Raw genomic sequence first — 14,206 nt, 5'->3', positions numbered from 1 at the left:
GTGTCAACCCAGTAGCGCATGTTTTGTTTGTTAACCGACCCACACAAATGAAAATGGGCTTCATCGCTAAAAAAACAATAGCACCCTCGGGAACGACATGCGTTCATCCGAGAATTGAAGTCACGTTCTGAAAGTTCCTGCACTATCGCCATCTTATAGGGATGAAAATGAAGATCATCACGAAGAATTCTTCTCACAGAACGATCGGATAGTCCAAGGGCAGATGCGTGTTTGCGCGCAGAACTCCGTGGCGATCGCAACATTGACGCTCTCACTGCTTCAATGTTCTCATGTGATCTAACGGGCCGAGGGACTCCAGTTCTTCCTTTTGTCGCACTTGCAGTTTGTCTGAATGTAGTGACCCATGTAACAATTGATTTGCGGTCTGGGACGGGAGCCAACGGGGCTAAATTAAAGCGATTCCGAAATGCACGCTGTGTTGCAATAACCGAACATCCGCTTGAAAAGTAAACCTCAACGGCAAAGGCACGCTCCTCACTATTCCAACGCATGATGGCGACTGAACCGTGTCGGGACAAAACTTTACAGTATCCCCTCTTGAACGAGACCACTAGCGCTCCGCTATGACATCAACTAACTGAGTGGCGCGCATTTTAAAAAAGGAAGTTATGCTGCCGCACCCTGTATATATCTTTGCTATTCACCTCCAAGTGGAAGATAGCACGTCAACTGCCACCACGCCCCATCGCTCGCGGTTACCTGAAATGTCCTTCAGCTCTCACAGGATTTACTGAGATCCCTGAGTTGTTTCTCTATTGTTCTGCGCAAAGCGCCCTTGGGCGACCCACCTGCCAGTCATCTTGGGAGAGTAGATTCCACTTCATTGCTTAGCCAGCAAGCAACTGTCGCCCCTCCTTAATGTGTAGCTTATCCATTACCAATTCCACCTTCCGGTCACAGTGCGTATGAGTGCCAGGCCTGTCCGCCGATCAAGTTGTTTGTTTGCAATAGTATTAGGCCTGCGTGCCAGATATTAAAGAAAACTTGGAGTCTTGGAATAATCACTTTCCACGTGTTACACAGTAAGAACACTAACACAGAACAGATAACTGCATTACCAGGTAATAAGGCAACGAAAGTGAATCTAGCGCTTTTAATGCGTCAGGGAGTATCTAGTTCGGTGCCACCGTCGGCAAAAATTACATTTGAAATCCTCCACGTTTTCCGAATAATATCGATGACAAGATGTAACACTGACGGATTCCGCTTTCGATTTCAAAATCCTCTGGTATTTCATGCATTTTGGCATTTGGCATTTTGTGCCATCAGACAAGTATATTGCTCTGATAATAGCTATTAGTTTGTAGACGTTTAGCGAGCTTCGTAATAACTGGAGTTTGGTTGAGTTAAATAAACCAGGAAAACGCGAAGAAAGAACACCCTTGTCGCTCAAGCGCACTCCACTCCATGAAGTAATGGTTCGTAGCAGTTCCGAAGGAAAAGGCGAACGGGGAAGAGGAGACAGTTTTAGTAACTGTAAGTCCGATATGCTGTTACAACCTGATGCAACAACGTCTTTCTAAAATTTTTATCTTCCAGACCACCAGTTTCCACAACTTTTCATATCGTTTAAATTGTCAGGCAAACAGTGGATAACGGTTCTCCTTCATCGTTGTTTAAGGGTTTTGTGTAAAGCAAATCTTCCATCTTCATATAAAGTGGGCTCATCAGAAAATCAGAAAGCATGTGAATGTCATATTTGTATATCATATATCATGAATTAGTCGAGGCAGATGTGTATATGCTAACGAAGTTCCGGGTAGTGTCCAAATCAAATAGGTATACATATATACAGGACCAATGGTATTGGTAATTGGTAGTGGTAATTCAATTATCGTGCGAAGTTCGCGCATACAGTGCCCGAAATTTGCTTAGCCACACTACAATTAATTGTTAAAATATCGAAATGTGATCGACAGTTTTGAGAATTTTGCGTTTCTAGTAAGTAGTTGTGTCACCACTTTTGTTAATTTTTTGAAAAATTCTGTTTGGCAGTATATTAGTTAACTTTCGAAGTATCTTTATGTCCAAATCCAACCCCTTTTGCAAAATTGCTGTTTTTAAGTTCGTTTCTGTTAAATACTGCCGACCATATGCGTAAACAGCTCTTGATCAAATGCCCCAAATATTTTCAGTTGGTTAAGATCTGAACTTCTGGCTTTTCAGTCAAAAATTGTATTGAATGAGGCGGGATTTTTTTTTATGTTTTTTGCTACATGAATACATCATTATCTTGCTGCAATATAAATTTTATGTTATTATTTATCTTTTGAATAGCTAATTAGAACATCGTCCGAGATCTTCTATAATAAGTATATACTCTCCATATCATAATAGACGCACCTCCAAAGTTGCGGTTCAGTCTTGAGAGGTTATTTGCACAAAGATTTTGTTAATGGCAGCTACGTCCGTCGGATCGGTCTAGATTATTGTTTTCTTATTTCAAATATTGTCATTATACCACTTTTCCGTTTAAGTTGGTTTTTGCATTATTCAATCTGAAACATTTGTGAAAAGATTAAAGCTGGGGTTATTGCGAGCTTTTTCCATTATTGCTGTTCCTCTCCGCGCCTGAAATCGACTGCACTCGGTACTTTCTAGTTGAACGTTGCAATTTCCATGCAATTTGTGACGTCCTTAACATATTTTCAGTGGCTTTTTTCTGCAAATTTCAAATGAAAATGCCGCATCTCCGGATTTAAAACAAGTTTGTGTTACTTGTTCCGAGCTATTAATTTGGCTAAAAATTTCACAATTTAAAAATCCAGTTTTTAAACCACAATTTGGATTATCTTCGAAATGAATCTCGGATTTGAGTTTTCTTTTTTATTTTTGGAGTCCACCCTCACCCCCCCCCCCCCTTTTTGGATACTGTTTTAGAATTACAAACAGAAAGTTTTAGTGTTTATTGTTGACAAAAGAACATTTTGTAAGAAGAAGGGGCTAATAAGGGCGATTTTTTTCGGTGTATCCATATTTTTCCGTTTCCTCCATCGGTACGTTTATTTCTCTAAAGATCTTTTACTACCTGCTACTCCCGGCGGGTTTAGAATGAAAGAAGAGAGTCTTCTTTTTGCGCTCCTTGGACAATCGTTTGAAAGGAAAGGAATTTTTAATAAAGACGCTCCGAAAACAAGACTTAAGGATTTCTTTTGGTCCAGTAAATTTTTTTTTAATTATACAAAAAGGGGATTTTGTTGCTATCAAACCTTTGGCAATATGTAATAGACCACATGAACGTATATAAATACTAGACTACAAATGGGAATAACTATTTTTTTTAAGTTTTACTTTTTAAAGAAAAAATCGAAAAACGCATGGCTACGCAGTAAAATTTGTTACCTTCTAATAACATAACAATAGTGCTAGAGGATTAAATATCAACGCTCGGTACGGGAGGTTCACAGAGAAGTAGCTGAAAGACATAGCTTCCATGAAACCACCCACAAAAATAGCCATTGTCTTATTGCATTCTTCAGAGGTAAAAATATGACGGCAAGCTCTAGCGGTTTCCGGCATATAGACTTCCACAAAAGGACGTGGCCGTTATCTGATCTTTCGTTCTTTCAAGCAAATTGAGAATGCCGTAACCAATCGAGTGGCTCTGATTCAGCACACTGAATAAGAATGAAGCTTCGATACCGGTTCACGAAAACGTGAAGCAGAGCTGGAAAACTAAAGGGCGAATTAAAAAACAGCAGAAAACACAATTAGAAAACGAGAAATAGGAACCAATGAGCTACATACTCCACATTGAAAGACACTGGACGAAACTATAAATCAAAAACAAACCACTGTATGGGTGATCAAATCAACATCCTACGTAACCCCGATGATATCCAGACAAGACAGCAGCAGTATTTTCAAAACCTTCGAAACTCAAGAAAGCGCCAGCAAAACACACAGCTTGGAAGCATCTGGAAGTGATGCACCTGATGAATCAACTTCAATTGAAGAGATTAAAACAGTCCTGCGCTACCAAAAGCTGAATAGGGCTCAAAGAGGTGATAGCATTTCAACAAAACTATTGCAAAGTAAAGGAAATTATTCACCTAATCTCCTTCATCATCCTATTTTAAAACAAACGAAATTCGATCTAGTATGATAGTGTCAAACGAAAAACAAATTTGGTTCACTCGGAAAACGGGCGCAATTAAGTAGCCTGTCGATGATTAAAACCGAATCGAGTGTAAAGGTACTGGATGAATTAACATAATGTTGAGAGACGAACTGAGAATTAAAAATAAATAAATCGGCTGTGACAGGCAGACAGACAGACAGACAGACAGACAGACGGACAGACGGACAGACAGACACCGTCTCGATTCTAATAAGGTTTTGTTTCACACAAAACCTTAAAAAATGGAACCGCTCCATATACTTTCTCACCTAGCTCTCGAATAGACTAATAGACTAGACGTAAACTACTTTTAAACACCAGATGATGATTGTTGTACAAATGTTTACAAATAGTGGTATTCATTGAAGCCATTGGCGTGGTATGCTCAATCCCAGCCACCAAATAGATATTATTCATCGCAAGGAATCGTCCTAAAAGTACACGGAAACGATATTTAAAGAGAAGGCGAGCTCATCTAGCATTGAACATATCGAAGAGTGACAATAGAAAGGACGAAGTCCAGCTGTGTAGCGTAAATCATGATGCAGATGTCAGATAAGTGTATTGACATCGATCGAATCGATTAAAATGAATGGCCAACCATCGATTAGCTAAAAGGGAAACCAATCGATGAGAAAGGGGGGGGGGGGGGGGCTGGTGGGGAATGTGTGCTTGTTGAAGGAGAGTGGTAAAAAGCTGCTCAAAATTTGCAATTAGAAGGCGTAGTCAGAGGATTGAGACGTTGAGAGAAGATATATCCTAAGGATCAGTAGTCCTTTTTGCCTGTCGGCCCACTAAAAAAGAAAGTAAAAACGCACAACTGTTCAGTGTACCGATACCTTACAATTGTAGGGCCTCAATATTACGGAGTGAGCCTGACTGTAATCGCATGATATCATTCGATAGCCGTATTGAAAGAGGGATCAATACCCCTCAAATTTTCAAAAATAAAGATGTTTCCTGATAGTACGAAGGTATACGTAAAATTCACTTTAGGTATGTGTATAAGCTAGAAGTGTAAAGCGTATTATATGTTACTATCCTCATTTAACTACTTCGCGGTTGTTTTGAGGCTTTTGAAGTATGATGATAAGCCAAACTAGCAAGACTATCCAAAAAAATTTAGTAGTCAAGTTTATTTATTTTGCTCAGCATTGAGATAGATAAAAGTGAGCAATTTCGAGCTCTGTTCCCCTTTATAAAAGCTGATAAAATGTTAGTAGCGCATTAACCACTTTTACAAACTATCATATAAGCGGCGGTTTCTGGTCATGAACCTCAAATGCCGCGGAAAGAAAACTAATCAACAATTAGAGGTTGAATACTTTGATGATACCGAGAAACTTTTGAACATTCGAGAGTTTCAAAAACAAATTTTTACTACACTTCTCAAGGAGCAGTGTCATGTTCTATTATTTGCGAGAGTACCAGACTATTAGTGAACATTGATTCCAAGCATTATATAAATTGATGCATAAATTCAATTTTCGAATATTGAAACGAAAACTGCCAAAACAGCACGGATCAGATCATAAAATATTCGTAGGTCTCAGAATATGATCGAATTTAATACTTCTAATGAATTCTATTCTATTTTGGCTCCTCTGAAGAATGCAGCTATTACTATTATGGGCATAATTTGCATTATTATAACAAATCTCGAAAAAATCATTTCAGAAAAAACCTCACAAAGGATCAAATATTACACCCCAAAAGAAAAAAAATCTGATAGCACACTTTCCATTAAAAAAATGCCAACCAAGCTAATCGCTGCGAACATCCCACAACATATTGACCAAAACAGATAAACTAAACACGCTGTTCTACCCTTGCCCTATTCAAACCAACCCCCTTCATTCAAACTGAATAACAAACCAATAAACGGCTAAAAAACAGCGAATTTTCACCCCTAAAAGAATATACTGTGTGACATTGCTCTTGAATAAATTCGCAACATTATTTGAAGTGTATCTTGAGCATAAGTTTCCCTTTCTGTTTTTTAATGAAGTTGATACTGTAACGATACAACAGAAGCACTTTCGACCCCTATGTTGTTGCCACTTTCCTCTATACATTTTTACGCGCCCCATTTGCAATTGAGCTCTTAATTCAATGCAGAGTAACAATGCCATAAGGATGCTTTTTAGTAGCACAAAAATCTAAAGATTTCACCCATAGGAAGAAGAGAAAGAATGAGTGGTTTTTTTTTCACTTTGTTCAGAATGAAAGGGAAATGGTTGGCCCGCCTGCGGTTTCGGAAGTCATTAAGAAATGCATTGGGAACTATTGTAATGGGATTGTTATAATAATTGTATGATCCTTAGAAACGAATCCAGAAGCCAGAGTGAAGGTGAAATTTAAATGAAAACGGGAATGCATTTAACGAATATTTGTCAAGAACTTTTTTCTTATACAATTTTGGGGATTGGTGGCAAATGATATTTGTGAAGCATAGGAAATGTCATTGTATTCCTTTAAAGAAAATGCCTGTTGACTATCGAAAAGCCACTTTTCGTCTGACGTAGAACTTTAAAGTTGAAAATAGTGAACGATTCGAGGATTCCTGTTATTTCCTTATAAAGTGTCCCATTCAGCAACTTTTTATTTGACAATTGTCAAGGGTCAGCTCATGCCAAAGTTTAAATCAACCATTTTTGGACGGAATAATTTCTGCCCATGTTAGGCTTTTAAATTAATATATTCGGAGGTTGGTCGTATTGAGGTGTTTTCGTATTTCTTTTTCTACTTTCCAAACTAACCTAAATTTTAATACTCAATTTTTAAATAGATAACACAATATGACGGCCCAATAAAAAATGTCAAAAACTGAATAAAAATCGACTTACGATCATTATGCAGGGATGAAGAACTTAAGACACGTTAAGTCCAACATGGTCAGCTACTTAGACGATATTTTTAGTGCCACGTGTTGATGTGTTTAACTACAAAATCGTTGCAAAACTTGAATAGCAAAACGATTGACAAGATTTTCTTTTTGACGTGCTCCAGAGTGGTAGTACGAGGGGGTATGTGGGTGTATCAAATATAAACGGGACTGATTATTTTTTAGATTCTGAAGGGGAAAAGATTGATGTACAGATAGCCAGTACCTTTATTGAAAAGGGGGTACCGACCGTAACTCTCTCGAACTCCCTAGTATCGAAAGAAACCATGGGCGAGAAAGAAGTGCACGTCTCCGTAAAGCAAAGAATCCGGCCGGAGAAAACACTCTTTCAAGGACCCGAACATTTGCATGGCATAAAAAATTTTCCGCAGGCCATGACAAAGTTGAAAGTCTTGGTACGAAATGTTAGATATCGCCAAATGGGCATTTCGGAGAAAAAAAAAGAGGGCAAAATCCGTCAGAAACATGATTTAACGCAAAGCAATAAAGCAAATAAAAGTTGGATTCCTTTGGCTGGGAAACCTCCTCGCTATAGTTCGGTTTTCTCTCCTTGCGATTTTTATTTTTTTGCTCCACTAAAAGAAGAGCTTGGAGGAAAGCAGCTTCAAGAACGTCCAAAGAAATTTTATGACGACTGGAATAATAATGCAATTCCTTCGCAGGACAATAATTAACAGAATAATGTTTTACAAATCAGTTCCGTTTATATTAATGCTTTGTTTTCTTTTTTGCGAACTAAATTATTTCTTTTATTATTATTTATGAAAAGGGAAATATTATAATTTTGACAACAAACAAGAGTCAGCACCAAAAGTTACAAAAAAAAACTTTGCGTATCGATGACATCCGGATGTTTGTGTCCGGATAGCTGAGTGGTTAGAGCACAAGGCTGTAGTACGGACGGTCGCGCTTCAAATCTCAGTGGTTGCAGTGGGATTTGTATCGAGATTTGACGTCGGATACCAGTCGACTCAGTATTGGATCAAACTTGAAAGTAAATAAAAACTTCCCGTGTTATATGCCGAGAACAAACCATCATTACAGAGATCATCAGAGGAGAATTCGGAAATTATATCAAACCATATCACGAAAGGCCGGAATAAGCACCGAATTCATATATAAAATATTTTGATTCAAGTCACTTGAAATATAAGGAGTGTCGATCTTTGAAAGTCCACAATGATGATTTTCTTTATAATTTAAATCTACAAGAAAGGGGATTCAGGTGAAGGGGGATTCAGATGTCCTCCTAGATAATGAGCCAACTCGAATTTTATCAACAACTGATATGAAAGATTGAGCATCGACCATAAATCTAGAACAAAAGGAAAGCATGGAAGTAACAGAAATTGCGCCGGGACAAGTAATAGTGTAACAGTGTAATTGTGATTACAGGATATCGAAGAGTTGTGGTGGCCTAAGTAACTCCTTACGTAAGCGTATACTTAGAGATAAGAAAAGGGGGCGCTGACAGCTAACAAAATATCTTACAGCGCAGTATCCTGATAGAAACCGTCACGAGGATATGTTACAATGAGAAAGCATTACCTCGTTCAGAAGGAAACCACGACACTTACTACCAGTCCCAATCGGCAATATTTCCTGCCATTTTTGATCTAGTTCCAGATAACTTAACAAAATTCCAGCCACATGATCCAAAAATGCTCGATAATGCATCTTTGCAGGATGCTTCCCAACCTACAGGAATAGTGCTCCATTGCTAGAACAGCGAATAAACTAGCCATCCGGATAATGACCGAAAACTTTCACGCTAATTTCATGCGAATTGAATCCGCAAAACCTACAAAAAAGATGGCTAAGAATGAGAAGTAGTATCCCAAATACCAAAAACACTACCATCTGATTGCAACACGTACAGAACGGGAAATGCGGCACCTACACCAAAAAATCCGTCATCTAAACCACTATCTTTGCTAAAACCACTACAATAATTAGTGCCACACTTTGGGCTAACTTTCTACAACGACCGTTGTCAAATTACAGTCTTCAAATATATGTTGAGTCTATAGAGTTAAGCTCCACTAATTTGGCGTACAATGTGCCCCAAGAATGATCTAGGGAATGAACAAACCCCAATCAAGGACCTTTAAACCCATACCGCCGTACCGCCTATAGTTGAAATGAAAAGTCAATAAAAATTATATTTGTAAGACTTTCCGTGGAGTACGAATACGCCAAACACTTGGGGCAAGAATTCAAAATCGTGTGCAATCTCCAATCTTAAATTCAACGTCCTCGGCAGGGATTTTAGTTCTTGTTCCTAGGAAGAAGTGTTACTAAACGGAATAGGCCCAGCTTGGGCGGCACTTCTTCTTTACCCAACCTCCAGGTAGTGATCCACATTTATCCGAACTTAGCAATCAGCAACGCTCCCCTTAATCAGAGAATTCGCATATAAATTCTACAATACGATATTCTCGTGAAAATTGACCAAATTTAGACTCAAATATGTTCAAGTACAACGATCGACCGCGTAGTAGAGATGTAACCAAAAAAAGGAGCCAATATGTGATGATTCAAACAATCGCTTCTTAGCGGAAACTTTCATGTCCCAGCTAAAGGCTGCACGGTCTTCAAACAATCATGCTCAATTCCCAGGGTTTGAGCTGAGCAAGCTTTATGCGCTGTCGCAGATTCCTGTTGAAAGGTCCAATGCTGATTTTTGAAAAAGGGTGGACTGAGAGATTTAACAATGGCTTTCAAAAATATCTGCTTGTTTCAATACTGCCAATGGAATCACCCTTTTTTCATCGAAATGTGGGCTAGTGACCCTATCGTAGCTAACACTGCACCAAACTATCACTGAAGCAGCGTAGCGACGTCGCTGAACCCGTGGTGCTAGATTTGAAGCATCTTTTGACGATAGTGAATAAACTCCATCATTTTAGGTATGAAATAACTCCTCTACGGAAAAAATTTTTTCCTCAGAAAAGTCAACTATTTGATGATTGTTGCCTAGGTATTCTTGCAATGGCCTTTCGCGTTTTACGACCCTATTTTGCATTAAAGGGAGAGATACATATAAACTGTCAAAAACAAGTTACTTTTCAGGATTTTTTCTTAAAGAAATGTTATGTTTTCAATATTCTAAATAATGTGGTCTTAACTAGATATATTTAAGCAAAATTAAGAATATAACGATATTCCAAATTCAATAGCGCGAAATTTGCTTAGCCGCAGTAACATTTTAAGTGACCTGTCGGTGAGTTCCCTTGAATTCTCAGTGTTTTGTAAATATTTCGGAAAAACTAATGTCTCATGATTATTTCAGGCTAATAATTTCAATTGAAAAAGACGGAATATTAAAATGACCAGGGGAAAACTCCTAGAAAGAGTGTAAAAAAGCCAAACCGCGGTTTTAAAAGAAACTGGAGTTTCAAATCTTCTCCCTGAGCTGTTGTATTGGATTATGTAAAAAATCATATGGCTTGGACGGAAAAGTAGCATAACATCATTATTTCAAATGAGAAAAGAATTCATTTAGGCGGTCCAGACGGACGTAGCTGCTATTGGCAGGATATTCGTACAAATGACCCGTCAAGTCTAAACCGTGCGTCGATCATGATATGGAGAGTGAATTCTCGGAAAACTATAATTGTGGCTTATAACAAATAAAATGAAGAGAGGTTCATTGGGATCTAGGGCAATGTTTTAATCAGCTATTCAAAAGATAGAAAATAGAATTCATAATTCAACAAGATAGTAACAGTATTCATTTAGCAAACACTCAAAAAAATTCCTTTTCGTTCAATACAACTTTTCGACTCGAAAGCCCGAAGTCCAGGCCTTAATCCAATCGAAAATGTTTGAAGCTTTTTAGCAAGAGCTATTTATGCAAATGGTCTGAAGTAGTTAGCAGCAACGGGCTTAAAACAGCAATTTTGCAAAGGTGGTTAGAATCAGACATAAAGATGCTTCGATAGTTAATGAATTTACTGCCAAACATAATTTTTCAAAAAATTAACAAAAGTGGTGGCGCTTACTAGAAACTCAAAACTGTCAATCACATTTTGATATTTTAACAATCAACATCATATTTAAAAAAATTGCAATTATTTCTGCTTTACTTCAAATGAGAGTGTAGTATTTTTTTATTAAATTAAAAACTAGTATATTTACTTTATCAATGCATTTTTATTTTACAGCATATTGATAAAAAACTATGTGCGGCTAAGAAAATTTTGCTCACTGTAGTACCAGATGTGACTGATATAAGCCTAACTGTCAAAATATGGCAGCTATAAAATTTTGTCGAATTTATAAGTATTTAAAATTGTAATAATATTTACGGGAGTAATAGGTAGTTTGCGCCTACCCACCCGAATATCGACCAGAGAGCATTTACTAAACAATTAAGGAATTACATTTCTATAGCATCAAATAAATCAGATGCACACACATTTTTCATTCAACCCAAATATCCTGTTCCTTCATTATACAGGATTCGTTCAATTTCAATGATGACATTCCGCTGATAACAAAATATGCATTAATAATATTCTCATTACAATTCGGTTCTAAGCAATTGAAAACATTATCGCCCAAATCACATAGTCATAAAATTAAATAGTCATCATCAAGTGAAGCGAATCTCCATAAATTATTCCCCGTGTCATGATTGTGTCTGCTATCAAGACACTATCAAGATGTCAATTGATTTAAGGACATTTACTACCCCTAATTCACATTTCGACCTTCTTCATTTGCTTCTGTTTTCCTTATTGTAGCCTCGTCATCTTCTGCCCCATTCGCTGCATCCTGAATGGGTCTGTTGAGGGTCGATAATAATTCAACATTTTCCTTAGATCGAGGAAAATTTGCGGAAATCTTTCTCCTTAATATTGCCTCCTACTGATTTTACAAACACAAACAATAACACTATTCCACCCCTGTCAGCTTGAATGGTGCGCACGCGTTACTCGGCAGGCGGTCCGGCAATTACGTTATTTACCCGCTGTCTTGTCCTTTATTCTGATTTTCCATGTATGCATACAGCCATACAAGCATATGACGTCTAACAATAATCGAGCCACTAAGGGAAAAATCCACTCTACCCACGGCCAATGTCCTTTTGTTACCGCCTGTTGTCTTTTGGTTGTGAATGAAAATGTCCTTGTTCCCAGTCAATTTAACCGGAATCAAATCGATTCAATTGCTTGCACGTGCAATTAATCGAAGTGTGACACATTAGTAAACATGAGGCTGGAGTTAATCGTTGTTTAATGTGATACGTATAATAGTTGGGTAAAGTTGGTTTATGTTTGGCAACGAGCAGAATACCTGTCTAAATCATAAGAAAGAAAAACGTGCGAAAACTATGAAAAATCCCTTGGCGAAAATGAGACGTTTCTCCTCAGTAGGATGTTTTCCACTATAAAGGAAGAGCCAAATGGATGAAAAATTTACCCTGAAGTATTCGTGATATTATACTCTTTGATATAATACGAGTGTATTGGAAGTAGTTGCTGCTAAATAAAGTCCTGTAAAATCTATGTTACTCAAACGATCACTTACCTTTCACTAAAACTTCCAAAGATATGATTTCCAAAGGTTGGTGTTGTGATAGTGGGAGCTCTACAAGTCAAAGATATGGGTCCTCCAACCTCAATTGGTGAGTCTGCATTATTCGATGTTGCAGGACTATTCGCTGAATTCTGTGGTGTTCGAACTCCAGGAGATGGAGATCCGGCACTTATTGATCCTGACTGGGAAACAGACTGAGTCATTTGTGATGATGAAAGTGGACGTTCATTGTCAGAATCTACACGTGGACTTGTAGGTGGTCCACTTGTGCTCTGAACCTCATCGTCAATTTCGCCAGTAATATCAGGTGAAGAGTCTCGGCTATTTTCCGTCTAAATGATGGGGGAATATGACAGCTTTTATTTTATCATATTGCACATTTAGATACCTTTTCAACTACTACAGAACTTTCTCCACCGTTTTCACGTTTTCTTTGCTCTTCCTTCAGACGCTCGGCTTTCCGCCACTTTGCTCGTCGATTTTGAAACCATACCTAGGACGCAATTAAAAGAGGAAAATCATTAAAAGATCGTTGCAGATAATAAGGACAATTGAGTTCAAAGTGTGGATAAGGAATATTATCTTCGATTCTTGTATTGACTTCGATTTATTTAAGAGGACTTCGAATACATTTCGAACCTCAGAACAAGGACCTAACAATTTTGTATGGTCATGAGATTAAACTAGAGCTATTCAAATAAAAAAATATATCATTTACTTAGAAAAACCTTCCAGAATGATTCTTTTCTCTCTGGTAGAGAGCCATGCAGCCCCAAGACACCTTGAAATCCGTAGGGAAAATTTCCAAACAATGTAATACAGTATGAAGTTATGCAATCCGGTAATGTCTCTACCTTCATACACTACTTATAAAATAGCGAAAAGCCCAGAGGGCGCTAGGTAGGAACCTTAAGATATCATTTTAGTGAATGAAGAACAGAATTATTTCAACGAATTGCACTCAGACAAGGACAAAAATCCTAACAAAGATATCCAGTTGCATTGAAACAACCCAAAGACTTTCCATCTCCGTAGACCACACTCCTTAATTTGCTTATGGAAACTATTGTTGCGTTACTCACTCAACATTCAGTCCATATAGAGGTGGAGCAACTGGGAATTTACGTTAGCTTAGGATCCTCTAGCACACTTTAAGGCCCTCACCCCATTAGATTGTTGCGCAAACAATTATTATTAATATTAATGGCAGCAAAGCTAATTAGATGGTTAAACTCGTAATGAAAACGCACCCTATGTGTCTTCTACCTATAGCGCTGAAAATCCTATTGCTAGTAACTTATGAAAATAGTGCTTCGGGCTATGAAGACCCTGTGACTAGAGTCGGATGAATGAAAAGTATAGGGTGATTTAAGGGCCTCCGATGAAAATCAAAGGATCTTTCCGACATTTCCCACCTTAACAGTCAACACAGCAAAATAGTTGAGACATTGCATCCGATGCACTAACGACTATGTAATCACATGTCGATTATAAACTCTGAGTAAGGGAGCAACTGACGAACTAAATATCTATATATGCAATTAAATATACTAGGGTTGTCGGTAATTGAAATAATAAGAGGGAAATGGATGCCGCAATAACTGCAGTCAACAGAG

General features: G+C 37.9%; 1 protein-coding gene across 1 annotated transcript in view; it reads right to left on the bottom strand.

The window, feature by feature from the left end:
* Positions 1 to 14,206, bottom strand: part of LOC119647187 (paired mesoderm homeobox protein 2A) — a 199,312-nt gene that overhangs the window by 45,383 nt on the left and 139,723 nt on the right. Inside the window, exons 5-6 of the mRNA XM_038047999.1 lie at positions 12,979 to 13,083; positions 12,582 to 12,922 (exon numbers count right to left, since the gene is read on the bottom strand). Coding sequence (XP_037903927.1) covers positions 12,582 to 12,922; positions 12,979 to 13,083 — 446 coding nt within the window. The remainder of the gene's footprint in view (positions 1 to 12,581; positions 12,923 to 12,978; positions 13,084 to 14,206) is intronic.

This window comes from Hermetia illucens, chromosome 1 (assembly GCF_905115235.1).
Source record: "Hermetia illucens chromosome 1, iHerIll2.2.curated.20191125, whole genome shotgun sequence".
NCBI classification, from domain to species: Eukaryota; Metazoa; Arthropoda; class Insecta; order Diptera; family Stratiomyidae; genus Hermetia; species Hermetia illucens.
This window is presented reverse-complemented; position numbering and strand designations above follow the sequence as displayed.